The sequence below is a fragment of the Leucoraja erinacea genome, chromosome 12 (assembly GCF_028641065.1).
Source record: "Leucoraja erinacea ecotype New England chromosome 12, Leri_hhj_1, whole genome shotgun sequence".
In the NCBI taxonomy this organism is placed as follows: Eukaryota; Metazoa; Chordata; class Chondrichthyes; order Rajiformes; family Rajidae; genus Leucoraja; species Leucoraja erinaceus.
In genome coordinates, this window is record NC_073388.1 from 12,757,381 (window position 1) to 12,784,466 (window position 27,086).

Consider the following 27,086-nt stretch of genomic DNA (forward strand, 5'->3'; position numbering starts at 1 on the left):
CCTCCACCAGGAATGCGGCCCCTTCTCTTTTCTCTGGCTTTTCGCATCATATATCAACAAGCAAAACAAAATGTAGACAATGTTTTATCCTCAAGGATTTTTTTTAATTCGACGCTCGCTGAGTGTACGTACCTGCTGACATGGTCTTCATAAAAATGTATCAAAATTCACCTGCCAAAGAACAAAGAGTGAAATGATGATTAACCTCCAAACCTGTGCATCTTTGGAGTGTGGGAGGAACCCAGAGCACTGGAGAAAACCCACGTGGTCACAGGGAGAACATACAAACCCCGTACTGACAGCACCTGTAGTCAGGATTGAAAGCGGCTCTCTGGTGCTGTAAGGCAGCAACTCTACCGATGCACCACCGTGATCCCAAGCAAAGATTATAGAGGAACAGCATCTCTGGAGAAAAGGAATAGGTGATGTTTTGGGTCGAGACACTTCTTCTTCTGCCCCTAAACAAACTGGATCTACGTCCAAATAAGATGTGGATAGGAGGGGATCTTGAGATGGGGGATTTCCCATGATGTTGCCCGAGGTGGTGGCAGTGGGAAGGTTGCAACATGCTGCTGAAGGATCCTACTGCACAGCATCTTGCAAATGCTGCAGACTGCAGCATTGGTACATCAGTGGGCAAAGTGCAGAATGTGATAATGGTACACCTATAGTCATGGAGCAGAATGTAGCAATGGGACACCAATGATAAAGCAGCCATAAAGATTATTAGGGTTTGGACATGCTTGAAGTAGGAAACATGTTACCGATGTTGGGGGAGTCCAGAGCAAGGGACCACAGTTTAAGAATAAGGAGTAAGCCATTTAGAACGGAGATGAGGAAATACCTTTTCACCCAGAGGGTTGTGAATCTGTGGAATTCTCTACCTCAGAAGGCAGTGGAGGCCAATTCTCTGGATGCTTTCAAGAGAGAGTCAGAGAGAGCTCTGAAAGATAGCGGAGTCAGGGGATATGGGGAGAAGGCAGGAACGGGGTATGGATTGTGGATGATCAGCCATGATCACAGTGAATGGCGGTGCTGGCTCGAAGGGCCGAAGGGCCTACTCCTGCACCTATTGTCTATTGTCTATTGTCTATTACCACCCACTCCTCTCCAGAGACGCTGCCTGTCTCTCTGAGTTACTCCAGCGTTTTGAGTCTGGCTTCAGTGTAAACCAGTATCTGCAGTTCCTTCCTACACACCAATGGTAAAGGTGCAGAATGTGGCAATGATTCGTCAATGGTAATGCTGTAGACTGCCACAATCAAGTCAAGTCAAGTTTATTTGTCACATACACATACAAGATGTGCAGTGAAATGAAAAGTGGCAATGCTCGCGGACTTTGTACAAAAAGCCAAACAAACAAACAACCAAACAAACTACAAACAGAATCACATATTCTTTTACATGTTAAATATTGTGGGTGGAAGGAAAAAGGTTCAGTAAAGTTAGTCCCCAATGAGATAGGAGTTTACAGCCCGAATGGCCTCTGGGAAGAAACTCCTTCTCAACTTCTCCGTTCTCACAGCATAGCAACGGAGGCGTTTGCCTGACCGCAGCAGCTGGAACAGTCTGTTGCAGGGGTGGAAGGGGTCTCCCATGATTTTATTGGCTCTGGAGTTGCACCTCCTGTTGTATAGTTCCTGCAGGGGGGTGAGTGAAGTACCCATGGTGCGTTCGGCCGAACGCACTACTCTCTGCAGAGCCTTCTTGTCCTGGGCAGAGCAATTCCCAAACCAGATGGTAATATTTCCGGACAAGATGTTTTCCACAGCCGCTGAGTAGAAGCACTGGAGGATCCTCGGAGACACTCTGAATTTCCTCAATTGCCTGAGGTGGTAAAGGCGCTGCCTTGCCTTACTCACGAGTGCTGAGGCGTGTGATGCCCATGTCATATCCTCAGAGATGTGGACTCCCAGATATTTAAAACAGTTCACCCTATCCACAGTATCCCCATTTATACTCAATGGAGTGTACGTCCTCGGATGATGTGCCCTCCTAAAGTCCATGATCAGCTCCTTAGTTTTTTTGATGTTCAAGAGGAGGCTGTTGTCCTGACACCAGAGTGCTAGATCAGCCACCTCCTCCCGGTAGGCCTTCTCGTCGTTGTCTGAGATCAGGCCCACCACCACAGTGTCATCAGCAAAGTTGATTATTGAGTTGGAGCTGAACCTAGCCACATAGTCATGTGTGTACAATGGTACACCAGTGACAATGGTGCAGACTGGAGGGAAGGAATAGGCTGGTGAATGGGTTGGCAATCAAAGCAGACTGGTTGGAAAATGTTCTCAATCTGGCATTGAGACAGAAAAGATTTAAATTTCAAGTAGGAACATAGAACGAGAAAATGCAGACAGATCTATCATGCGGATCCTAAGAGTGTTCTGACCAGGGCTACTTGATGGAAATGCTGGTGTGTGTGCTTTATCTTCTCACTTGCAGAACCCACCAGGGGCGGAAAACCCGGGGAGGGGGGGGCCAGAGGGGACACGTCCCCCCCATGTTTTGAGAGGTGGACGATATCCCCGCCAGGTTAACCTGCCCGGGCTTGCGGGAAATATGGCCAGTGCTGGTGTCCCGTCAGTCCAGACAGGGCTGTTAGTTAACCCAGTGAGACAGGCAGAGTTGAGCTGCATTTAGCGCTGGATAGAGTCTCCGAAGCCTCGCGCGCGTGTGTGAGTGTGCGCATGCGCGCGCGGCCGCCAAATAATTGTGTCCCCCGTCCCCTCCATGTTTTGATAGTTAGTTCCGTTCTTGGAACCTACTGTATCGTACAGTTTTCTCATTTAAACTTAAGTGCAACGTTCATTCCTAAACAAATCCTCTGTTCGGCTCTGAGTATTCGTTGTAGTCCAGTTCGCATGAGGAGCTGGCATTGGCCTGGTGCCTTGTGTTGTCTGCAAACTTGGCCTTGAACATTCCATTTGAGTGGCTCAGGGCAGAATGCGAAGTCCTTTTCCATTACTACCTAAAAATGAGGTTAACGCCGGAGTCAATGGCAATGAAAATAAAATCCATGGTAACCATTTGTGTAATAACTTCACGGCTTTAGCGCACAGTTTTTATTTTGTCCACATCAAAACTGATAACTTTAGAGTTACAGACACAGCAGACGCAAATGTGGGAGTAAATGGTGTACTAATGTTTTAGATGCAGACCCCCATTCTAACCACCAACATTTCACGATAAAGTGTCCTTGCTTGACACGTTAATCTGTATTTTGTTTTCTTTTCAATTGCTGGCAGATTTAGTGCTCCTCTCCAGCTCCACAGATTTACAGCACACATTTAGTTTTGCTTATCTCTCTCTGGCACCAGCACAGAATGACAGCGATAAAAAGAACGGACAAATCTATTACAATTGCAACACTTTCTAACCTTGGGGCCAAATCCGACATGCCCAACCCCCTTTCACTTAATTATTATGTAAGTCTATTTGCTCTCCAAACAAGGCACAGGGGAAAAGATCCACAGACCGTCCAGAACAACAGCAGCAAACTCTCAGCGAGATTTCTCGGTATGATCGGCCATGCTGTTCTCAGGCCACAATCTCTGTGTGGGATTCTTTGTGGGCGAGCGCGGTTTTTCAGCGGGATGCCGGTAGCTAAAGTTCCCCACGTACCGCAACGTGCCGTGAGTGCCGGAGTGGATGCAACAGTGCAACAGAAACGATTTGTGAGTCTGTCAACTACATCCAGGAACAGCAGGTGAGGCACCCTTCCGATTGTATAGCACAAAGCCTGGGTAGAGAGTGGATGTGGAGAGGATGTTTCCACTAGTGGGACAGTCTCGGACCAGAGGCCACAGCCACAGAATAAAAGGATGTACCTCTAGAAAGGAAATGAGGAGGAATTTCTTTAGTCAAACATAGAAACATAGAAAATAGGTGCAGGAGTAGGCCATTCGGCCCTTCGAGCCTGCACCGCCATTCAATATGATCTTGGCTGATCATCTAACTCAGTATCCTGTACCTGCCTTCTCTCCATACCCCCTGATCCCTTTTGCCACAAGGGCCACATCTAACTCCCTCTTAAATATAGCCAATGAACTGGCCTCAACTACCTACTGTGGCAGAGAATTCCACAGATTCACCACTCTCTGTGTAAAAAATGATTTTCTCATCTCGGTCCTAAAAAACTTCCCCCTTATCCTTAAACTGTGACCCCTTGTTCTGGACTTCCCCAACATCGGGAATAATCTTCCTGCATCTAGCCTGTCCAACCCCTTAAGAATTTTGTAAGTTTCTATAAGATCCCCCCTCAAAGGATTTGAGTATAGGAGCAGGGAGATTCTACTGCAGTTGTACAGGGTCTTGGTGAGACCACACCTGAGGTATTGCGTACAGTTTTGGTCTACAAATCTGAGGAAAGACATTCTTGCCATAGATGGAGTGCAGAGAAGGTTCACCAGACTGATTCCTGGGATGTCAGGACTGTCTTATGAAGAAAGACTGGATAGACTTGGTTTATACTCTCTAGAAATTTAGGAGATTGAGAGGGGATCTTATAGAAACTTACAAAATTCTTAAGGGGTTGGACAGGCTAGATGCAGGAAGATTGCTCCTGATGTTGGGGAAGTCCAGGACAAGGGGTCACAGCTTAAGGATAAGGGGGAAATCCTTTAAAACCGAGATGAGAAGAACTTTTTTCACACAGAGAGTGGTGAATCTCTGGAACTCTCTGCCACAGAGGGTAGTCGAGGCCAGTTCATTGGCTATATTTAAGAGGGAGTTAGATGTGGCCCTTGTGGCTAAGGGGATCAGGGGGTATGGAGAGAAGGCAGGTACGGGATCCTGAGTTGGATGATCAGCCATGATCATATTGAATGGCGGTGCAGGCTCGAAGGGCCGAATGGCCTACTCCTGCACCTAATTCTATGTTTCTATGTTTCTATGTAATCTTCTAAATTCTAGCGAGTACAAGCCGAGCCTATCCAGTCTTTCTTCATATGACAGTCCTGCCATCCCAGGTCTGGTGAGTTGAGGCCAGTTCATTGGCTATATTTAAGAGGGAGTTAGATGTGGCCCTTGTGGCTAGAGGGATCAGGGGGTATGGAGAGAAGACAGGTACGGGATACTGAGTTGGATGATCAGCCATGATCATGTTGAATGGCGGTGCAGGCTCAAAGGGCCGAATAGCCTACTCCTGCACCTATTTTGTATGTTTCTATGTTTCTATGATTGAATGGCAGAGTGGACAAGATGGGCTGAATGGTCTAATTCTACTCCTATAACTTGCGAACTTGTGGGTGGTTTGTAGTGTGTTTTACATTACAATGGACATCATTAGATGCAGATCGAGCCCTGATTGAACATTGAAGATGCCAATGTGGATTGCAACCAGAAGTGGGCAGTACACCTTCCCAATTTCATTCAGAAGTGACAAGTTTCTAAAACATTCATTTTCATTGATCAATGCAAGGTAACAGAGTTTGCCACTAACTTGTCGCGGGTGGATGTAGGTTGTCGTAGGTGTGGTCGTAGGTGGACATCCTAATGGGTCAGCGGTTTGTCGGTATTTTGCCGTAGCTAACTAGATTGTAGGTTGTTCAAGACATTGTCGTAGACATTGTCGTAGGCTGGTCCAGTCGCCAGTTTTTCGGTGACCTGCTACGACTATGACAGTCACTGAAAAAATCGCCTAAGTGGGACAGGCCCATTACTAATGAAGAACCTATCAATCTTTAAAAATATCCATAGCCTTGCTCTCCATGGCCGTATTGGCAATGGATTGCACAGATTCGCCAGCCTCTGGCTGGAGAAATTCCTCGGAATCTCCTTTCTAAAGGTGCGTCCTATTATTCTGAGTCTGTGCCAGAATCTGGAGTGGTATAAGTTCTAGCAGATGATTCCAGGGCATTATGCCAGAGTATCGTAGCAAAACCTAGCTCAGGGTTTGGAATTTTGAGCTTGGTAGCGTGTGGCCAACCAAATTGAAAGATGTTGGCCAACCAAATTGAAATTCCCCAATGGTCAGTTCCTGCCACTTTGACTCAATTGTCTTCACCCTTTAATTGTCCACATCCTTGCAAAGGGTTCTGTCCCTGAGATTGTTGATGATGATGAGGAGGATAGCCAGGCTTCAGTATGAGATGGAGGAATCGATAAGAGCATTGGCAGATGGAATTTTTAACTGTGTGATGGGAGGTCTAGTAAGGTTAGGACAGACGCAAGGAATGTATGCGCTTTTGTGCGTATCGAGGAACCTGGGACCTTGGTTTACCAGTACAAGGATTCCTGAAGGATGTACCAAGGATAGATAAGGTGGTTAAGAAAGTATTTGAATATTTTACTTCATTAGGTAGGGCACAGGGCCCTATTTTTCATAGATTCATAGACGATGGGCCAAATGGCCTAATTCTGCTCCTATAATCTATGAACATTCCACACTGAAAATCAAGTTCCACTTTAAGCTAATTCTATTCTAATCCTATTTTATTCGCTCTTCTTTCCCATCAACTGTCCCAGATTCAATCATTCATCCACGCCAGGGGTAATTTACAGTGCTTGATTGACCAATGGGCCTGAATCAGTGCCGAATGGTTCTATGACTCTGTACCTCCACAGTGGTGCAGTTGTAGACTTGGTGTCTTACAGCACTAGAGATCCAGGTTCAATCCTGACTGCGGGTGCTTGCCTGTATGGAGTTTGTACGTTCTCCCCGTGACATACGTGGATTTTCTCCAAGATCTTTGGTTTCCTCCTGCTCTCCAAAGACGTACAGGTTTGTAGGTTGATTGACTTGGTATAAACTGTAAATTGTCCCGAGTGCAGGATAGTGTTATTGTGTGGGGATCGCTGGTCGGTACGGACTAGGTGGGCTGAAGGGCCTATTTCTGCACTGTATCTCTAAACTCCTATTCCCAAACTTTCTCTTCCAATGTATCTGATATTTGTTAACTCTGCTCCCTCTTAGATCTGCATTGATGGTTTTGTCGGCAAATATCAATGCCCAAAACACACAACTGCCATTCCAAACTGGTTTGGCTCTACACCACAATCTTCATCTATAAACTATTAAAACATCACTGATCGCAAATTAATAGAGGGAGAAACTGAATGAAGACAGATTTAATTTAAAAAAAAACACTGCCAGGCAATACACCAGGTCTAAAAGGGAACAAATTCCCCTGAACGTGATCATCTACATATCTAAATATTAAAGGAGGTGACCCTGACAATAATAGATTAATTGGCCTTTATTCAATGTCAAAAGGATCAAGAAATATGGGAAAAGGCAGGAACAAGTTTGTAATGTTTCAATCAGCCTTGAGTGTGTTACTCGGTGGATCAGGTCCAAAAGGCTGATTAAGCTACACCCGATTCTATTCTTTGTTACATTGAATTGAGTTTATTGTCTGCAGAGGTACAATTAAAAACTTGCTTGCAGCAGCATCACAGGCTCATAGTGGATGGCATAGTGGCAAGGTAGAGTTGCTGCCTTACAGTGCCACAGACCCAGGTTCGATCCAGATCTCGGGCGCTATCTGTGCGGAGTTTCCACGTTCTCCCTGTGACCGCGTGGTTTTCCTATAGGTGCCCGGTTTTCTCCCACATCCCAAAGTCGTGGTTGATTAGCCTCTGGAAATTGCCCAGAGTGTGTATGAAGTTGATGCAACAGTGGGATAACATAGAACGAGTGTGAACTGGACATGGTGGGCCGAAGGGTCTGTTTCTATGCTGTATCAGCGATACTGTCAAACATAGACTCAGACGAAACATAAATTGTACATAAATTATACAAGACTGTGAAAATAAAGAAGTCTGCAAAAACAAGATATTAGTGCAAAACACAATTAGAAAGCAAGTCACTGCAGTGCAAGACAGTGTAGTGCAGTAGTTCTGTTCTGTAGTGCAGTGTACTGTTGCTGAGGTAGGATTAGGGTTGTGTAGGTCAGTTCAAGATTGTTGTAGGAAAATAGCTGTTCCTAAAGCCAGTGGAGTGGGACAACAGGCTTGTATACCTCCTACCAGATTGGTGCAGTGCAGTGCTAAGAGGACCTTTGATGATAGATGCTGCATTCTTGACGCAGCGCCTCACGTGGCTGCTTTTGATGATGTCCATGAAGTACCAGGCTGATTCTAATGCTATGCAATGGAACAAAGTGTATCTCATAGGATCCAAGGAAAGATAGCTGAATGGATAGCAAATTGGCTCCATGGAAGGAAGCAGAAAATGGTGATGGAAAAAGCAGATGGTGGAAGGTTGCTTCTCAGAATGGAGGCCTGTGACTAGTGGTGTGCCTCAGGGTTCAGAGCTGGGCCCGTTACTGTTTGTCATCTACATCAATGATTTGGATGAGAACATACGGGGCAAGATTAGCAAGTTTGCTGATGATACAAAAGTTAGCAGTTTTGCAGATAGTGAAGATGGCTGTGAACGATTGCAGCAGGATCTGGATCGATTGGCCAGGTAGATGGAGGAATGGTTGATGGGATCTAATACAGAGATGTGTGAGGTGTTGTATTTTGAGATGTCGAACAAGGGCACAGTAAATGGTAGGCCTCTGGGTAGTGTAGTAGAGCAGAGGGATCTAGCAGTACAGGTGCATGGTTCCATGAAGTTCGAGTCACAGGTAGATAAAGTGGTCAAAAAGGCTTTTGGCACTTTGGCCTTCATCTGTCAGATAATTGAGTATAGAAGTTGAAAGGTCATGTTGCAGTTGTATAAGACGTTCGTGAGACTGCATTTAGAATATTGTGTTCAGATCTGGGCACCATGTTGTAGGAAAGATATTGTCAAGATTGAAAGGGTTCAGAAAAGATTTATGAGGATCCTGCCAGGACTAGAGGGTATGAGCTATGGGGAGAGGTTGAGTAGGCTGGGTCTCCATGGAGCGCAGGAGGATGAGGGGAGATCTTATAGAGGTGTACAAAATCATGAGATGAATAGATCGGGTAGATGCACAAGAGTCTTTTGCCCAGAGTAGGGGAATCAAGGACCAGAGGACATAGGTTCAAGGTGAAGGGGAAAAGATTTAATAGGAATCCGAGAGGTATCTTTTTCACACGGAGGGTGGTGGGTGTATGGAACAAGCTGCCAGAGGAGGTAGTTGAGGCTGGGACTATCCCATCGTTTAAGAAACAGTTGGACAGGTTCATCGATAGGACAGGTTTGGAGTGTTATGGACCAAGCGCAGACCAGTGGGAATAGGGTAGCTGGGACATGGTTGGCCGGTGTGGGCGAGTTGGGCCGAAGGGCCAGTTTCCACACTGTATTCATCTATTTAATAGTTTCAATCCCTGGTGCTTGTTTAGTTTGGTTTAGTCTAGTTTAGTTTGGTTTGGTTTAGTTTATTATTGTCATGTGTATCGAGGTACACTGAAAAGCTTTTCTGCTGCATTCTATCCAGTCGCCGTAAAGACAATACATGATTACTATCAAGCCGTCCACTGTGTACAGAGAGGAACAAATGCTGTTGTTAGAGTTGAAAAAATCCACCGGGTGGCGCCACAGTGGCTGCCTCGCCAACGGTCTATCTTGTCCTTTTCCTCTTTGTTGTTTTTCGTATGTGTTAAATGTATGTTTTGGTGTTCTTTAGCTTTTCTTTATGTGGGGGTGGGGGGGGGGGGAATTAAAAAAAAAAGTAAATAAACAATAAGTGCAGGAGTAGGCCATTCGACCCTTCGAGCCAGCACCGCCATTCAATGTGATCATGGCTGATCATCCCCAATCAGTATCCCGTTCCTGCCTTCTCCCCATATCCCCTGACTCTGCTATTTTTAAGAGCCCTATCCAGCTCTCTCTTAAAAGCATCCAGAGAACCGGCCTCCACTGAGGCAGAGAATTCCACAGACTCACCACTCTCTGTGAGAAAAAGTGTTTCCTCGTCTCCGTTCTAAATGGCTTACTCATTATTCTTAAATCTCTCGAACTAAGAGAATGATTTGGGCTAATTCTCTTACCTCGACGGTGATGCGATTTTTTTCCCCGTATCTGCACTGCGGCCTAACATCGAGGAGCTGGCGGCCTCTTGCTAAGGATTGACTTTGGGAGCTCCAACCTCGGAAGCCTGCAGGAGTTAACACCGTGGAGTTGGCGGTTTCTGCCGGGGATCGACCTCGGAGCTCCATCTGTGGGAGCCTGCGGACTTGGTTAGGGACCGACTTCAGGAGCTCCAGCCGCAGGAACTTCGACCACCTCGATTGTGGGGGCTTCAATCGCCCTGACTGCGGATGGTTCGACTGCCCCCTCCGCGGGAGAATAAAGAGTGATGAAGATTGGACTTTATTACCTTCCATCACAGTGAGGAATGTGGGGAATCTGCTGTGGTGGATGTTTATGCTAACTTTTATGTAGTTAGTATGACTGTATGGTAAATAGAATATCACTGTACTTTAATTGGTGCACGTGACAATAAAATACCCTTTGAACCTATGATATTTAAAAGAGTTGAGCAATTGTAATAAATGATAGCAGATCCACTTCAGAGACCAGCATGCAGAGAGTGGCCACGCTTCAGTGCCATCTTGGGTATTTCCTTGGTCCATTTTGGCAATATGAGAATAAAACACTCTTGACTTTATAGTCCATGAATGTAGAATACTTAGCTTTTGGAGCAAACAACAATCTGTCAGAATTTTATTTTCCATAATATATTTAAAATGGGAAATTATGGATTTCATTTACTGTTGATGTTCGGTCAAAACTCAAGAGCCATTCAGCCCATCCAGTCTGTGCTAGAACTGCTGGAGCAATTGAATCAATCTCTGGGCCCCAGATTTTGATTTCTATCAAATCCTCTCTCTCGATCTGTGGGTGACACAGTAGCTTAGTAGGTAGTGCTCTTACCTCACAGCTCCAAGGGCCTGGGTGTGTTCTCACCTTTGGTGCTCTCTGTGTGGAGTTTGCATACTCTTCGAGTCCCTCCATTTTCCTTCCACATCCCAAACGTCTGCAAGTTTGTCAGATAATCGGCAATTGTGAATTACATTCTTTGCTTCTGCAAACAATAGATATAGATATAGATATAGATAGATATAGATATAGATAGATATAGATATGCCATTTATTGTCACTATACATGTACAGTGAAACTGAAAGCTGCTCGTACTCAGTGCATACATACAATTTTACACAAAAAACAAGAAACAGAAAACAAAACAGAAGGGAGATGGGGGGGGGGGGGGGAAATAGGTGCACAAATTCTACGGCGCTACATACATATATACATATATACAGATGGAAGTCCGTGTTGGGCGGTGTAGTCAGTGCATGTGTGGATTTGAATTTATGGTAGATATAATTCTCGGGAAGCAGCTATTCCTAAGTCTGTTTGTCCTGGATTTGATGCACCTATAGCGCCTTCCAGAGGGCAGCAGGTCGAACAGTCCAAACGCAGGATGGGAGCTGTCTTTGGTGATCTTCTTTGACCTGCTAAGGCAGCGGGAGGTGTAGATGTCCATCAGGGAGGGGAGAGGGCAACCAATGATCCTCTGCGCTGTCCTGGTTACCCTCTGAAGCCTCTCCCTGTCTGCCATGGTGCAGCTGCCATACCATGCTGTAATGCAGTATGTCAGCAGGCTCTCGATGGACGAGCGGTAGAAGGTCAGCAGCAGGTTAGAGTCTAGGTTGTGCTTCCTGAGGACCCTCAGGAAGTGCAGCCGCTGCTGAGCCTTCTTGATGACCGCTGTCGTGTTGTCCGTCCAGGAGATGTCAGCCGCGATATGGACGCCGAGAAACCGGAAGGTGTTGACCCTCTCCACACACTCGCCGTTAATGTGTAGGGGGACTAAGTCGGTGCTGTGCCTCCTGAAGTCGACAATGAGCTCTTTTGTTTTCCTGGTGTTCAGAGCCAGATTGTTTTCTGAGCACCAGGTTGTCAACTTCAGGACTTCCTCTCTGTAGGCTGCCTCGTCTCCCTTTGAAATAAGTCCAACCACAGTAGTGTCGTCAGCAAATTTGACGACACTACTGTCTCAATACCAGGAGATTTCTAATGTTCATATAGATTGCTGGAAAAATAAGATAGTTATGGCCCAAGAATTAGCCCAAATCATTCTCTCAGTTCGAGAGTCAGCATGTATTTTCAGGATTCAGGCATGAACAGCTGCAATTTTGTTGTATGGGATGAGCTGCCGGAGGAGATCGTTGAGGCAGGTACTATTGCAACATTTAAGAAACATGTAGACAAGTACAAGGATAGGACAGGTTTAGAGGTATATGGGTAAACGCAGGCAGGTGGGAGCAGTGTAGATGGGACATGTTGGTCAGTGTGGGCAAGTTGGGCCGAAGGGCCTGTTTCCATGCTGTATGGCTCGATTTCACTAGGGTAGTGGAACTCTCTGTGTCTGGTACCCATCGAAATTACTTCAACACAGAGAAAACTGAATCAGGAAAAGAAAATCTTGCGGCAATACAAATCATTTTGAACTGCGTATTTTTCTCTCAAACTATTTTTATCAAGCTTACATGGATTTCCACGCTAAAGGCATAATAATGACAAACTTTCTCACTGCCTGCCTTTGGTATGAATCACCAATACATTTTACAGGCAGCCTTGCAGATAAAGAACGCTTTGCTTTCAAGGCAATAGTTCATGGTTTTGGTATTAAACTTATCAGGATACAAACTGATAGATAGCTAGACGTTGTCCTTATTCTGACGATACTGTTCACCTTCATTGTTAGCCTTGCTCTCTCATATCTATCTGCCCTTGTGCTCTACTGGTGTGCAGTGGCCAACATGTATGTTCATCTGCAAACTCCGGATCTAAGATTTCCAGGATAAATTCCCCCAGCATGTGCCAGATAACTGGTTTACATTCAAAGTTTAAACACAGAAAAAAATCCTTGGCACTGTCTTCTTTTTGTACGTAATTAGTTTTAAAATGAAGTTAGTTTCCAGAAAATATATAGAGACTTCTCATGTTGAATTGAGTCAGATAGCTGGCCTCGGCAAATCTGTTAGAAACAGATATCACTTCAGTTAACAGTGGGAGCAGGAAGCCCATTGACCAAAAATAAAGCATGACATTTCCCTTGAGAACAGTAGAAATGTATATATTTTATTTATCCTATGTTCCAAGGATGGATATTTGCCCTGAAACTACTATAAATCTACAATGGCAATGACTTCTGGTCAAATGGTGATTTATTGGTCACTAAATCTGTTTGGCAATAACGCCAAAACCATGATTTAGTGAAGTCACAGAATATTATGGGATGGAGCTTAATATTACCAGCAAATAATTTACATTAAGAAGGTCTCCTGTTTCATCTCTGAACTCAAAAAACCAAAGACTTATCTAAATATAACATATACTGCAGCCTCAGATCATTCTAAAGTTGTTTACAGGCAATAGTGTCGTTTTCGGAGTGCAGTAACGTAACATCTAGTTTATATAGAACAAACTCACACAAGCAGGGAAGTATAGCTATCTCCAGCTATTGGGAGATTGAAGGACAGCATGGTGACACAGCGGTAGAGCTGCTGCCTCACAGCACCCAGAGATCCGAGTTAATTCCTGACTACTGGTTCAGGTCAGGCGATGCTCGAGCCTACAGTTCATCCAGGGCTAGCCTGAAGAGGGGCATCAGGAAGGCCAAGCACTGCCATAAGCTCAGGATTGAGGAGCACTTCAACAACAACTCCGACCCCCGACGCATGTGGCAAGGCATCCAGGCCATCACGGACTATAGACCCTCCAACATCACCCCCACATCCAGCGACGCCTCCTTCCTTGAGGAGCTTAATCACTTCTATGGCCGCTTCGACAGGGACAATCTAGAGACAGCCATCAAGGCTGTGCTACCTGCCGATCACCAACCCCTCACACTCACCCCCTACGACGTGTACGTGGCACTGAGTAGGACTAATGCACGTAAGGCTGCTGGCCCTGACGGCATAACCGGGCGCGTCCTCAGGACCTGTGCTGCGCAGCTGACAGACGTCTGGACTGACATCTTCAACCTGTCACTTGCCCAAGCAGTTGTCCCCACTTGCCTTAAAACCACCTCCATCGTGCCAGTGCCAAAACACTCCACTGCGGCAAGCCTCAACGACTTCCGCCCAGTTGCACTTACCCCCATCATCACCAAGTGCTTTGAGAGGCTGGTCCTGGCACACCTCAAAAGCTGCCTATCCCCCACACTGGATCCCTATCAGTTTGCCTACCGCAAGAACAGGAGTACGGAGGATGCCATCTCAACGGCACTTCACTCCGCCCTCTCCACCTTGACAACAGAGACACTTATGTAAGAATGCTGTTCATCGATTACAGCTCAGCATTCAACACCATTATATCATCAAAACTGGTCACCAAACTCGGTAACCTGGGCATCGACCCCTCCCTCTGCAACTGGATACTGGACTTTCTAACCAACAGACCCCAGTCTGTGAGGTTAGACAAGCACACTTCTTCGACCCTCACCCTGAACACCGGCGTTCCACAGGGCTGTGTGCTGAGCCCCCTCCTCTACTCCCTCTTCACCTATGACTGCACACCTGTACATGGTACTAACACCATCATCAAGTATGCAGATGATATAACGGTGATTGGCCTCATCAGCAACAATGATGAGTTGGCCTACAGGGAGGAGGTCCAGCACTTAGCAGCATGGTGCGCTGACAACAACCTGGCCCTTAACTCCAAGAAGACCAAGGAGCTCATTGTAGACTTCAGGAAGTCCAGAGGTGGCACGCACACCCCCATCCACATTAACGGGACGGAGGTGGAACGTGTTTCTAGCTTCAGGTTCCTGGGAGTCAACATCTCCGATGACCTCTCTTGGACCCACAATACCTCAACTCTGATCAAGAAGGCTCACCAGCGTCTCTTCTTCCTGAGGAGACTGAAGAAGGTCCATCTGTCTCCTCAGATTCTGGTGAACTTCTACCGCTGCACCATTGAGAGCATCCTTACCAACTGCATCACAGTATGTTATGGCAACTGCTCTGTCTCCGACCGGAAGGCATTGCAAAGGGTGGTGAAAATTGCCCAACGCATCACCGGTTCCTCGCTCCCCTCCATTGAGTCTGTCCAAAGCAAGCGTTGTCTGCGGAGGGCGCTCAGCATCGCCAAGGACTGCTCTCACCCCAACCATGGACTGTTTACCCTCCTACCATCCAGGAGGCGCTACAGATCTCTCTGTTGCCGAACCAGCAGGTTGAGGAACAGCTTCTTCCCGGCGGCTGTCACTCTACTCAACAACGTACCTCGGTGACTGCCAATCACCACCCCCCCCCCGGACACTTATTATTATTTATTCAAATCATTTGCTATGTCGCTCTTCCAGGGAGATGTTAAATGCATTTCGTTGTCTCTGTACTGTACACTGACAATGACAATTAAAATTGAATCTGAATCTGAATCTGAATCTGAATCTAGAGCTGCTGCCTCACAGCACCGAGATCCGAGTTAGTTCCTGACTACTGGTCCTGCACGGAGTTTGTACGTTCTCCCCGTGACTACGTGGGTTTTCTCCAGGTGCTCTGGTCTCCGACCACATTCCAAAGACGTGTTGGTTTGTAGGTTAATTGTCTTCTGCAAATTGTCCCAAATGTGTAGGATAGAACTAGTGTGCGGGTGATCATTGGTCGGAATGGAATCGGTGGGCCGAAGGGCCTGTTTCAACGCTGTATCTCTAAACTAAACTAAACTTATGTTTCCCAATTCCTCTCACGTGGAAGACTTGTTGGTTTTTTAATCAAATTGGCCTCTGTAAATTGCCCTTAGTGGGTAGGATGGGATAACATAGAATTAGTATACGGGTGATCAATGGTCGGCGTGGGCTAAAGGATCTATTTCCACGCTGCATCACTAAAAACAAACACTAATATGATCATGGTCAACAGGTTTGGAGAAAGGGATCATTATTTGGCAGAGCACTGAATATAATTCACTTTCATTTCTGCAAAATAGTGTACGGGATTTATCCTGTTAGAAGAGCCCATGCATGGACCTGCAATGGTTGCAATGAACCTTTGCCTCTCCGCCCCACTTGCCCAAAGGATTGTTGCTCAGACACTAATGCCCCTGTCCCACTTCGGAAACCTGAACGGAAACCTCTGGAGACTTTGAGCCCCACCCAAGGTTTCCGTGAGGTTCCCGGAAGTTCCCGGAGTTTTTTGTCAGTCTCCCTACCTGCTTCCACTACCTGCAACCTCCGGCAACCACCTGCAACCTCCAGGAACCACACGGAAACCTTGGGTGGGGCGCAAACTCTCCTGAGGTTTCCATTCAGGTTTCCTAAGTGGGACAGGGGGTTAAGCTGCCTTCAGCCAAACCAATCTGAAAATATGTATCTGAGTGTAGGGCTGTGAGAAGCCTCCCTACCCAATCCCAAATGGAAATCTGTTGGCCACAGTTGATCACCAATGGTTCAATGCACGAGTTGCCAGGAACCGATTTTAAAAAATGTGCACCCTATAAGTACCTTTGTGGTCTTTGATGGTTCTGAACTTGGATTCTTTATTCAGAAGCCACATCTTTCTGTTTTGGGTGGGCAGAAAGAAGGATGGTATTTGGCATGAGGTGGCGAATACAATTACTGTTTAAATCCAGCATTGTATGGATGTTTACCTATTCAAAAAAAGGTAGAATTATATATGCATCACATGAAATGGTGCTTATTTCAGATTTTTGTGGGAAGAGGCTGTTATGGTGCATATGGATCTGGAGTCCAAATACATGAAGCAAATGTTGATGTGGAGGTATATCGGTTAAAAATAAGGCTCCTGAGGTGTTGCTCGGCAGCAGAAGGATCAACACACCATATCCCTGCCAGATTCCACTCATCACTCCTCTACCACATGATAAGCCTTGGTCTTATTGCCCCACAATTGTTCATCCTCGCTTTGTAACTGCTTCTCTCATTGAGTGCCACTGTTCTGACCAGGTCGTCTATAATCTAAGAACAATCATAGTTTCCCATCACCTTGCTGACTTGCAGTTAATGAGGTTTGTGGCCCAACAGCTGAGACATGGGAATTAATGCTCTTCATTAACTTTGATAGAATCGACTACGTGGAGATGAGAATTAGTAGCTCATGGTCTCTGGCATATTTCACACTGCAGGCCAAAGACAAATTTCTTGGCCATGTTGGGAAGAACCTGACTCTTTATTTTAGTTTACTTTACTTTAGAGGTACAGCATGGAAACTGGCCCTTCGGCCCACTAAGTCCGTGCCGATCAATGATCAACCCGTACACTAGACTATGCTACACACTAGGGACAATTATCAATTGTACCGAAGCCAATTAACTGAAAAACCTGTACGTCCTTGGAGTGTGGATGGAAACCAGAGCTCCCACAGAAACCCCACGCGGTCACAGGCAGAATGTACGATGTCTGTACTGCCAAGCACCTGTAGTCAGGATGGAACCCGGGTCTCGGGCTCTGTAAAGCAGCAACCCTACCGTGCCACCCTCAGGTGTTGACTCATGAAGAAAATGGATGTTTCTTACTCCATACTTTATCATATTCCCTTCACTTACAACTTTAAAATGATTGATAAGTAGAACATTCAGTTTTGGCTAAACCAGAGATTTATTGACATTCTTGCTTCGTGTTCCAACAGGTCAGATGGGAAATTGACAGTCCACTTCATCAATCGACATAGTGAGAAGCTAACTGCGGTGGCAAAGGAGGGCGACAGTCTGCTTGATGTTGTGATGCACCACAATTTAAACATTGATGGATATGGTGAGTGACTCAAATGCAGAATGCCAGTTTGTAGACGACTTGTATTCCTATCCCATGCTATAATTGGGAGACATTTTATGTTTAATTAGTTTTCAAAGAACTGGTTTATGCCATATTCCCTTTTTCTGGTTTCAAACTGAGTATCTTTGTGGAATTCAATCCTTCAGGACCTCGCCTTAGTGACAAGTCATCTTGCTGAAGCGGGTAAATGAAACATCCTACCACAGTGTATTCCTTCCACAGATGCTGCCTGACCTGCTGAGTTTCTCCGGCACTTGGTGTTCTGTTCAAGGTTCCAGCATCTGCAGTTGCTTGTGCTATCACAGGACAGGCCATAACTATCCCTGGAGTGAAGATACACACTAAATGCTGGAGTAACTCAGCGGGACAGGCAGTATCTCCGGTGAGAAGGAATGGGTGATGTTTCAGGTCGAGACCCTTCTTCAGACTCTTGAATGAATTTGCTGCTCATCCTTGGGGACTGTTTCACCCACTAATCACTCCTTGCATGAATACCTTTGCTGAATTCCCGCACTTCCAACAGAGCAGAGGTGTACCGTCCAATCCTGGTGAATGTATAGTTAGCCTCAATGAGGAAGTTGGTTTGGTAATCTTCCTAGTATCTGTAGGAGCTAGTCAAGAGATACACAAATAATATTCATGGAGCAACTCCACCTGAGAAATAATATCATAAATGCAAGTAGCACGATGAGAGCATTCAGTGGTGACATACCTTATGATTAGAAACATAGAAACATATAGGAGTAGGCCATTCGGCCCTTCAAACCAGCACCACCATTCAATATGATCATGGCTGATCATCCAAAATCAGTTCCAGTTTTTTCCCCATAACCCTTGATTCCATCAGCCCTAAGAGCTATAACTCTCTCTTGAATACATCCAGTGAATTGTCCTCCACTGCCTTCTGTGGCAGAGAATTCCACAGATTCACAACTCTCTGGGTGAAAAGGTTTTTCCTCATCTCGGTCCTAAATAATAATAAATACATTAATAAATAATAGTGCTCCCGTGAATGAATGGTGGGTTATCAGCAAGAGAGCAAAGGAAGTCTAACTTGTGTGTTATTACTGCAGGTGCATGCGAAGGTACTCTGGCTTGTTCAACGTGTCATATAATCTTTGACAAGGAGACTTTTCAGACTTTGGATACGATAACAGATGAAGAATTGGACATGTTGGATTTAGCCTTTGGATTGACGAGCACGTAAGGAATATGTTGCAGAGTAGAGCATGTTCTGGATTTGCGATTGTTGTGTATCATTTTCTTCAAGATCCTTTTAGCACATCCTAACAAGCCAAGTAATGGCCCGTCTCTAATTAAAAGAGGACACATTTAGAGTATTGTGTTCAGTTTTTGGGTGCCCTGTTATAGGAAGGATGTTGTTATTTGGAGAGGGTGCAGAAAATATTTACGAGGACGTTGCCAAGACACGAGGGCCTGAGCTATAGAGAGAGGTAGAGCAGGCTTGGACATAGGAGGATGAGGGGGTAGAAACATAGAAACATAGAATATAGGTGCAGGAGTAGGCCATTCGGCCCTTCGAGCCTGCACCGCCATTCAATATGATCATGGCTGATCATCTAACTCAGTATCCCATACCTGCCTTCTCTCCATACCCCCTGATCCCTTTAGCCACAAGGGCCACATCTAATTTCCTCTTAAATATAGCCAATGAACTGGCCTCAACTACCCTCTGTGGCAGAGAATTCCACAGATTCATCACTCTCTGTGTAAAAAATGATTTTCTCACCTCGGTCCTAAAAGACTTCCCTCTTATCCTTAAACTGTGACCCCTTGTTCTGGACTTCCCGAACATCAGGAATAATCTTCTAGCCTGTCCAACCCCTTAAGAATTTTGTAAGTTTCTATAAGATCCCCCCGCAATCTAATAGAGGTGATCTAATAGAGGTGTACAAGGTCATGAGAGGAATAGATTGGGTAAATGCACAGAGACTCTTGCCCAGAGTAGGGGAATTGAGAACTAGAGGACATAGGTTTAAGGTGAGAGGGGGTAGATTTAATAGGAACCTGACGGGCAACTTTTTTACACAAAGGGTGGCGAGTGTATGAAATGAGCTGCCAGAGGAGGTAATTGAAGCAGGTACTTTTGCAATGTTTATGAAATATTTAGACGGGTACATGGATAGGAGAGGTTTATAGGGATTATGGGCCAAATGCAGGCAGGTGGGACTAGCGTAGATGGGACATGTTGGTCGATGTGGGCAAGTTGTGCCGAAGGGTCTGTTTCTATGCTGTATGTCTCTATAAATTGCAAGTGTCAACGTGGAAGGCTCTGTGCAAGAAAGGATGATCGCATGTCAGACTAAATAACATGGTCAAAGATAGACACAAAATGCTGGAGTAACTCAGTGGGTCAGGCAGCTTCTCTGGAGAACTTAAATAGGTGATGTTTTGGGTCGGGAACTCTCTTCAGCATCTGCAGTTCCTTATAAACAAACGCAAAAATGTGAAACCAAGTAACTGGGAATCTGAAACAAGGAAAAATGTTGGACATAGTTAGCAAACAGGGAGCGACGTGCAGTGAGAGACAACGTTAGCATTTCAGGTCAATGAGCCTTCAGATGAAAGGTCATTAACTTAATGTTAACACAGTTTATCTCCATCTGCTGAACACTTTTAGTATTTTCTGAGAAAATCAGGTTGTTTTATTAAAAGGCCCTCTCAGAATCTGACTGAAAATGTATAAATCAAAGAACCGTAGAACAAACATAACCAGAATTTATACTCATTTTCTCAAGTAAAGATCAGAAACATTTAACTTAAAAGAGATGTGGCCTTGAGCAACTGTTCCCATAGGTCAAGCACCTATTCATTCTGCCTTAGTTACAACCTTTAGCCACAACCAAAGTTGGACAAAAGGATTAGATGTTAGAGGTTTCACCAAAATGTTCAACACCCTTAAGAGACTTGGTTAGATGGTCCTGCCAAGCAGCAAAGAGGCTGGAACTAAGGGGTGGATTCTCAGAACTGCATTGGGGGTAAAAAAAATATTACTTTTTAAAAATGGGGAATCTGAAATTTTAAAAAGAGAGAGTTGGAAACAGTCTGTTGTCAGGCAGAGAAGCAACTAATATTTCAGGCTAAAGAGCAATATGGGACTAAGATAGCACAAAAGAATTGTTCACAAGGTGAGTAGATAATCTTTGGACAAGACACAAAAGTCCTGCAATAATTCTGTGGGCCTCCATAGAAACATGGAAAATAGGTGCAGGAGGAGGCCATTTGGCCCCTTCGAGTCTGCACTGCCATTCAATATGATCATGGCTGATCATCCGCAATCAGTAACCGGTGCCTGCCCTTCTCCCCATATCCCCTGATTTCACTAGCCCCTAGAGCTCTATCTAACTCTATTCTAAATGTATCCAGTGAATTGGCTTCTACTGTCTTCTGTGGCAGAGAATTCTACAAATTTGAAACACACTGGGTGAAAACGTTTTTTCTCATCTCAATTTTAAGTGGCCTACCCTTTAATATTAGACTGTGACCCCTGGCTCTGGACTTCCCCAAAATTGGGAGCATTTTTCCTCCATCCAGCTTGTCCTGTCCTTGAAGGAAATAAATAGGCTGTCCAAATGTCCCACCCAAAACGTCGCCTATCCATTCCCTCCACAGATGCTGCCTGATCCAATGAGTCACTCCAGCATTTGCACTTGGTGTTTTGCTCAATATTCTAGCATCTGCAGTTCCTTGGGTCTCCAGATAACCTTTTGGAATTCTCTGCCAGCAGGGGGCATAGATGTTCAGTTATTGAGGATATTCAGGCCAGTTATTAGTTGGTTTCTTGGATACTAAAGGTATCATTAAATAGGGGAATGATGTAGGAAAATGGAAACAATGCAGAATTCCAGTGTAGACTCGAGGGGCTGAATGGCCAACTTCTATCCCTTGTTCTATTTTAGTTTAGTTTAGTTTATTGTCACGTGTACCGAGGTGCAGTAAAAAAGCTTTTGTTGCGTGCTAACTAGTTAGGGAAAGACAATACATGATTACAATTGAGCCGTCCATAGTGTACAGATACAGGATAAAAGGAATAATGTGAATAACATTTTGGGCAAGATAACTCTGATTAAAGATAGTCTGAGGGTCTCCAATAAGGTGGACTGCAGCACAGGACTGCTCTCTAGTTGTTGAGGGGATAATTCACAGCCTGTTAACAGCTGGGAAGAAACTGTCCCTGAATCTGGGGGTGTGCGGGATTCTTACTTTCTCAATTTCTTATTAGGATCTGAAAACGTAATTAAACCACAGTAATCTTGGCCTCAAGCGGGAAAACAAATGGAAAATAATATTCTCACCGCACAATTCTCATTTACAGGTCTCGGCTGGGTTGTCAGATTTGTCTGAAGAAGTCACTGGATGGAATTACTGTGAAAATACCAAAAGAAGTATCCGATGTCCGAAAGGCAGCTGATGCAAAAGAACAATTGTAAAAAGTGGCTGCCCGTCCCAGTTGTACTGTCCCTCTCGGCAACAGATTCCAATCACAATTCACAAAGTCTATACACTGAACAGCCCCATGTCAAGCCATTTAATTCAAGCCAGGACACAGACAAAGCTGCAGCAGCAAGAATATTTCCAACAGAAACTGAGTTTTTCATAAAGGATACCTTTCATAAACGGTTTGGTCTTGGGGCTTTTGCATTTCACTAGTCAATAATACTGAAAGTTACTGTACTTACTCAGCCAGGTGTAAAATGCACACACATATGGTTTATGAATGTGCACTTTTGCATTGGGTAATGTACAAATGAAATTGACAAAATAATCAGGGAGCACATATTGATCTGCATTGGATCTGCTTGGATCCTGTCCAACGGCAAGGGTCGGATAACCCTCTACCCCCACTACCCCCTCCTGTTCTATCCAACCGGCATATCCCATTGTAATTATACTGTGACCTTGGCAAATAGGTCGCCACAGACATAGGTAATACATTAGGATCAGCTGGTGTGGGCTGTTCCAAATGCATTGCACAGCTAGCTTCAAAAGAAACATTCCTCCCGTTCCTCTGAAATGGCATCGAGCCCAGAGCGTTTACGTGAAAGTTTAGTGTCTAAAGTACTGCGCCGTTATGTGACCAAAAGAAATGGTGTCATTTATTAACCGGCAGCATCGTAGGCCCAACTGAGTCAACAGAAGGCAATGATTGCAAGTCCTAAACTTGAGTGAGGTTATGTTTGCAACATATCTACGGCACAATGGGTGAAAAGCCAAACTTGCTATTCCTGTGACGGTCTCTGTTAAAGTCACCGGTTTCTCACTCCCCTCTCTCACAATACCTGACCTTTAATAGGAGCCCAGAAGAACTGGCTTTTTCTCGCACAGATGGGATTTCGTGCTCTCCCTTCTTGATGTTAGAAAGATTTTAGATGGAAATTTTGGGTACTTTACCAAAACAAATGTTGGCCCTATCTGAGTTTTTGTTTGAACCCAACATTTCTTTACTACTTACTGTACGATCTCCCAGGACACCAGAAAGGCTACTACCTGCTCATTGTTATAAAGGGAGGAGAGTCAGCCAATTGAATAGTGTCTGAACATTGAAGCTGGGACAAGTAAAACTGTTTATTACTAGCTATCATATGACCCCCAACAACCCCCATTCTAAATGTTTCTAGTTACAAACACGTTTAAAATGAGATTAAACATGAGAGTTCCACTCAAGCAAACACACTGAACATTTCACCTTTAACTTACTTAATCCAGACATGAGAATGATGAAGATTACTATTAAAGACAACATTTAAATCTATATTTTTAGTGACAATATATATGGTAACTGCATGTAGAAAGCAGTAACAGCAACAGAAACAGTGACAATGATGTCCAATATACTTTAAAGCACTCTGTTTTGGTGATGCAGGTAGACAAGGTGATGGAGAAGGCAATGACACTATTGTCTTCATAGAATGGGACCCTGAGTTCAAGAGTTGGTGCATCATTTTGCAGATGTACAACAAGCTGGTGAGACTGTACCTGGAATATTGTTTGCAGTTGTGGACACCCTATGGAGATAGGAAGGATGTGATTATGCTAGAGAAGATACAGGAAAGATTTGCAAGGCAGTTGTTGGGTCGGGAGGCTTCTTATAATTCAAAGCCTCTCCTTATGAGAGGCTGGATAGGCTGGGACTGTTGCCCTTCGAGTGACGGAGGCTGAGGGGTGACCATATTGAGGTTTATAAAATCAAGACGGACAGAGCTAACTTATGCCCCTGTCCCACTTTGGAAACCTGAACGGGAACCTCTGGAGACTTTGCGCCCCACCCAAGGTTCCCGTGCGGTTCCTGGAGGTTTTTGTCAGTCTCCCTATCTGCTTCCACTACCTGCTAACTTGGACTGTCACAGTCTTTTTCCCAGGGTAGGGGAGTCATAAGACTGTCACAGTCTTTTTCCCAGGGTAGGGGAGTCTAAAACCAGAGGGCAGAGGTTGAAGAGAGGAGGTGAAAGTTTTAGAAGGAACCTGACTGGCAGCAACTTGAGACAACAGGCAATAAACGTAAAAATGTAAAAAAGCAGAAGCATGCCACTCAGCCTCTTTGTTCAATAAGTTTATGGCTGATTCTTAATCTCAGCACCACAGTTTTTTACTTTGTTTTCGAGATACAGCGGGGAAACAGGCCATTCGGCCCACAGAGTCCGCATCGACCAGCGCATACACCAGCCGCAAATGACCTCAGGAAGGGCGTTGCCTGGTAGGTCCATTGTTGGCTAGGGAAGGCATGATCTCAAGAGAAACAATGTGGAGAACTATGGAACTGGTAAAACGACTTGGGAGCCAAATAATAGACATAATTTGACCATATTTTAGCTCAATGGCAATACATTCCCCACTGACCCAACGGCCTCAGGTAACTGAACATACAGTGAATTTTAATAAATTGGCATTGGGTAATGTATGTATTAAAATGTCTGACTCGTCAGATTGATGTAAAACATCTAATTGGACTATTGGACAATAGCTTTTCTTGTCGTAACTAACTTTTAGTTCTTACTCAAAAGCACCAGAATATACAAGTCTAGTCAAAGATGATCTTGCTTGCTACCACGTAGAAAGTTTTTGTGGATACTAGATTAAAGAATTACTCTAACCTACCACCGGTTCAAGCTGGCATTATCTAGTGTACATACATTACAATAAGAGCTAGAACGACAACAACACAATGGTTCCTCAACCAAGCAGGCCGAGGAATTCTCACCGAGACTAAGATAGGATACTTAATGCAGTAAATATAAATTGAATTTAAATGATTAACAAAGTGCAAAATGATGATTGGGGAAACAGATGAGATAAAAGAAAAAGACTGAATGACTTATAAATATCCAGCACCAATTTTTTACTTTGAGGAAGAATCTCCATCCTCTACAATGTATTATTTTAGGGTGAGAGAGACTGTTCAGCAGTAAGCTATATATTATTATTATTCTTCTTCTTCTTCTTCTTCTTCTTCTTCTTCTTCTTCTTGCGTATGGCTTGCACAGCCTAAAGTTGTAGGACAACTTGTTCTATTTGATCTTACTTGATTGTGCACGCCAGGTTGATTGCATTAGTCGAACACAGGGCAGACCCCTTGAAGGTTGCAATCTCCCACCCCAGCAGTAAGCAATATTCATCAAGCTGATAAAAATTAAAACGTAGGTAACTCAATTTAAGACAACAATATGAATTTCCCTTACAGGCAGTATCATAATTTTTTTTTTAAAATAAATAAATAATAAAACATATTAAAAATAAAATTGAAATTGAATTTAAAAAAAGCACAAACACAGAAAGTCCACAACACAACGTAACATAAATGGCACCAAGGTGAGGATGGCACCATAGTCCAGCCAGCCTCCCCTCCGTGTACACCCGTGGTCGGGGCCTTCCGAGCACCCGCAGTCGCCGCCCCGGGTGGCCCGATGTTCAGGCCCTCACGCCGGGCTGGTGGAACGCCGACGCCGAAGTTTTGGTACTTAATTTATAGACAAGCACCGTTTTAGCACATCATGCAGAGGGAATGAGGTTACCAAACAAAAACGTCACCTTTTACTCATTTAGCGGCACATGAGAACTACTGCAACAATTTCTTACCAATTCCCTGGATCATAATGATGAGTAATAATATTTTCATCTTTCTGATTACAAAATCCCAACAATTACCTGGTTATTTATGTTATGGCAACATATGAATTGGCCGTTGTGTCAGCATATTTTACAGCAGCAGACTGAAATACTTCAAGTTAAAACGACATCATTGGTAATGATGTGCTTTGAGATTTCCTGAAGATATGAAAGACAGCCTTTAACCCTGGTTCTTTCTTGCTTGTTCATTAATATTTGGCTATTCAATCGTTCATACCAGATACCAAGCATGTTCACTTAAACACAAGTCAATTTATTGCATTTCCTTCAATGCTGGAGAGGCAACAAAATAATTTGTAAGTTACACAAAAATGCTGGAGAAACTCAGCGGGTGCAGCAGCATATATGGAGCGAAGGAAATAGGCAACATTTCGGGCCGAAACCCTTCTTCAGTCTGAAGAAGTGTTTCGGCCGAAACGTTGCCTATTTCCTTCGCTCCACATATGTTGCTGCACCCGCTGAGTTTCTCCAGCATTTTTGTGTACCTTCAATTTTCCAGCATCTGCAGTTCCTTCTTAAAAACAAAATAATTTGTAAGACTTGGTAGAATCATCTGTAGTCTCTTGCACCTCTACCTCATTTCCACTTTCTTTCGAGGCTACCTTTGTCTTCCAACCTCACATGCAGGGTGGTGAGTAGTCCACATGTACAGAATTAATCTGCTAGCAGAAATTATACAACATCCTCGGTCATTTCCACTCAACATACGTTGGTTTCAGAGATGTGCTCTGCTTCTGAAACTTAGGTCCTCGGGAAGCAGGATACATAGCCTATCTGCTGCAACCAATGTATGATGAATGGAAATGATCGAAGATGGTGTTTAATTTCTGTTAGAAGGCAACAGATCTTATGAAAAAATGAATGGTGAATCTTTATTACAAAGTACATTCATACTGCCTGAATTCTGGGCCGAAGCTTTTTCAAGAGACTGACATGATGATATGATGTTGCCTGGCAGATCAAACCCAGGTCTCTGGCATTGTAAGGCACCAACAACGCTGTGTGACTGTGCCACCCTAAGTTGGCAGTTGAAACAAAATGATATTGGGATGTCAGGACTTTTATATGAAGAAAGACTGGATAGACTCGGCTTGTACTCGCTAGAATTTAGAAGATTGAGGGGGGGGGGGTCTTATAGAAACTTACAAAATTCTTAAGGGGTTGGACAAGCTAGATGCAGGAAGATTATTCCCGATGTTGGGGAAGTCCAGAACAAGGGGTCACAGTTTAAGGATAAGGGGGCAACCTTTTAGGACCGAGATGAGAAAAAAAAAATTCAC

The 27,086-nt window shown here is 44.5% G+C and overlaps 1 protein-coding gene across 1 annotated transcript; it reads left to right on the top strand.

Annotated features, from left to right (window-relative positions):
• Positions 1 to 2,690: 2,690 nt before the first annotated feature.
• fdx1b (ferredoxin 1b) lies at positions 2,691 to 22,300 on the top strand. Its single transcript, XM_055643596.1, has 4 exons — positions 2,691 to 3,703; positions 17,516 to 17,640; positions 18,735 to 18,864; positions 21,998 to 22,300. The coding sequence occupies exons 1-4, from the start codon at positions 3,321 to 3,323 to the stop codon at positions 22,110 to 22,112; spliced, it is 753 nt and encodes a 250-aa protein (XP_055499571.1). The 5' UTR covers positions 2,691 to 3,320; the 3' UTR covers positions 22,113 to 22,300.
• The last annotated feature ends 4,786 nt before the right edge of the window (positions 22,301 to 27,086 follow it).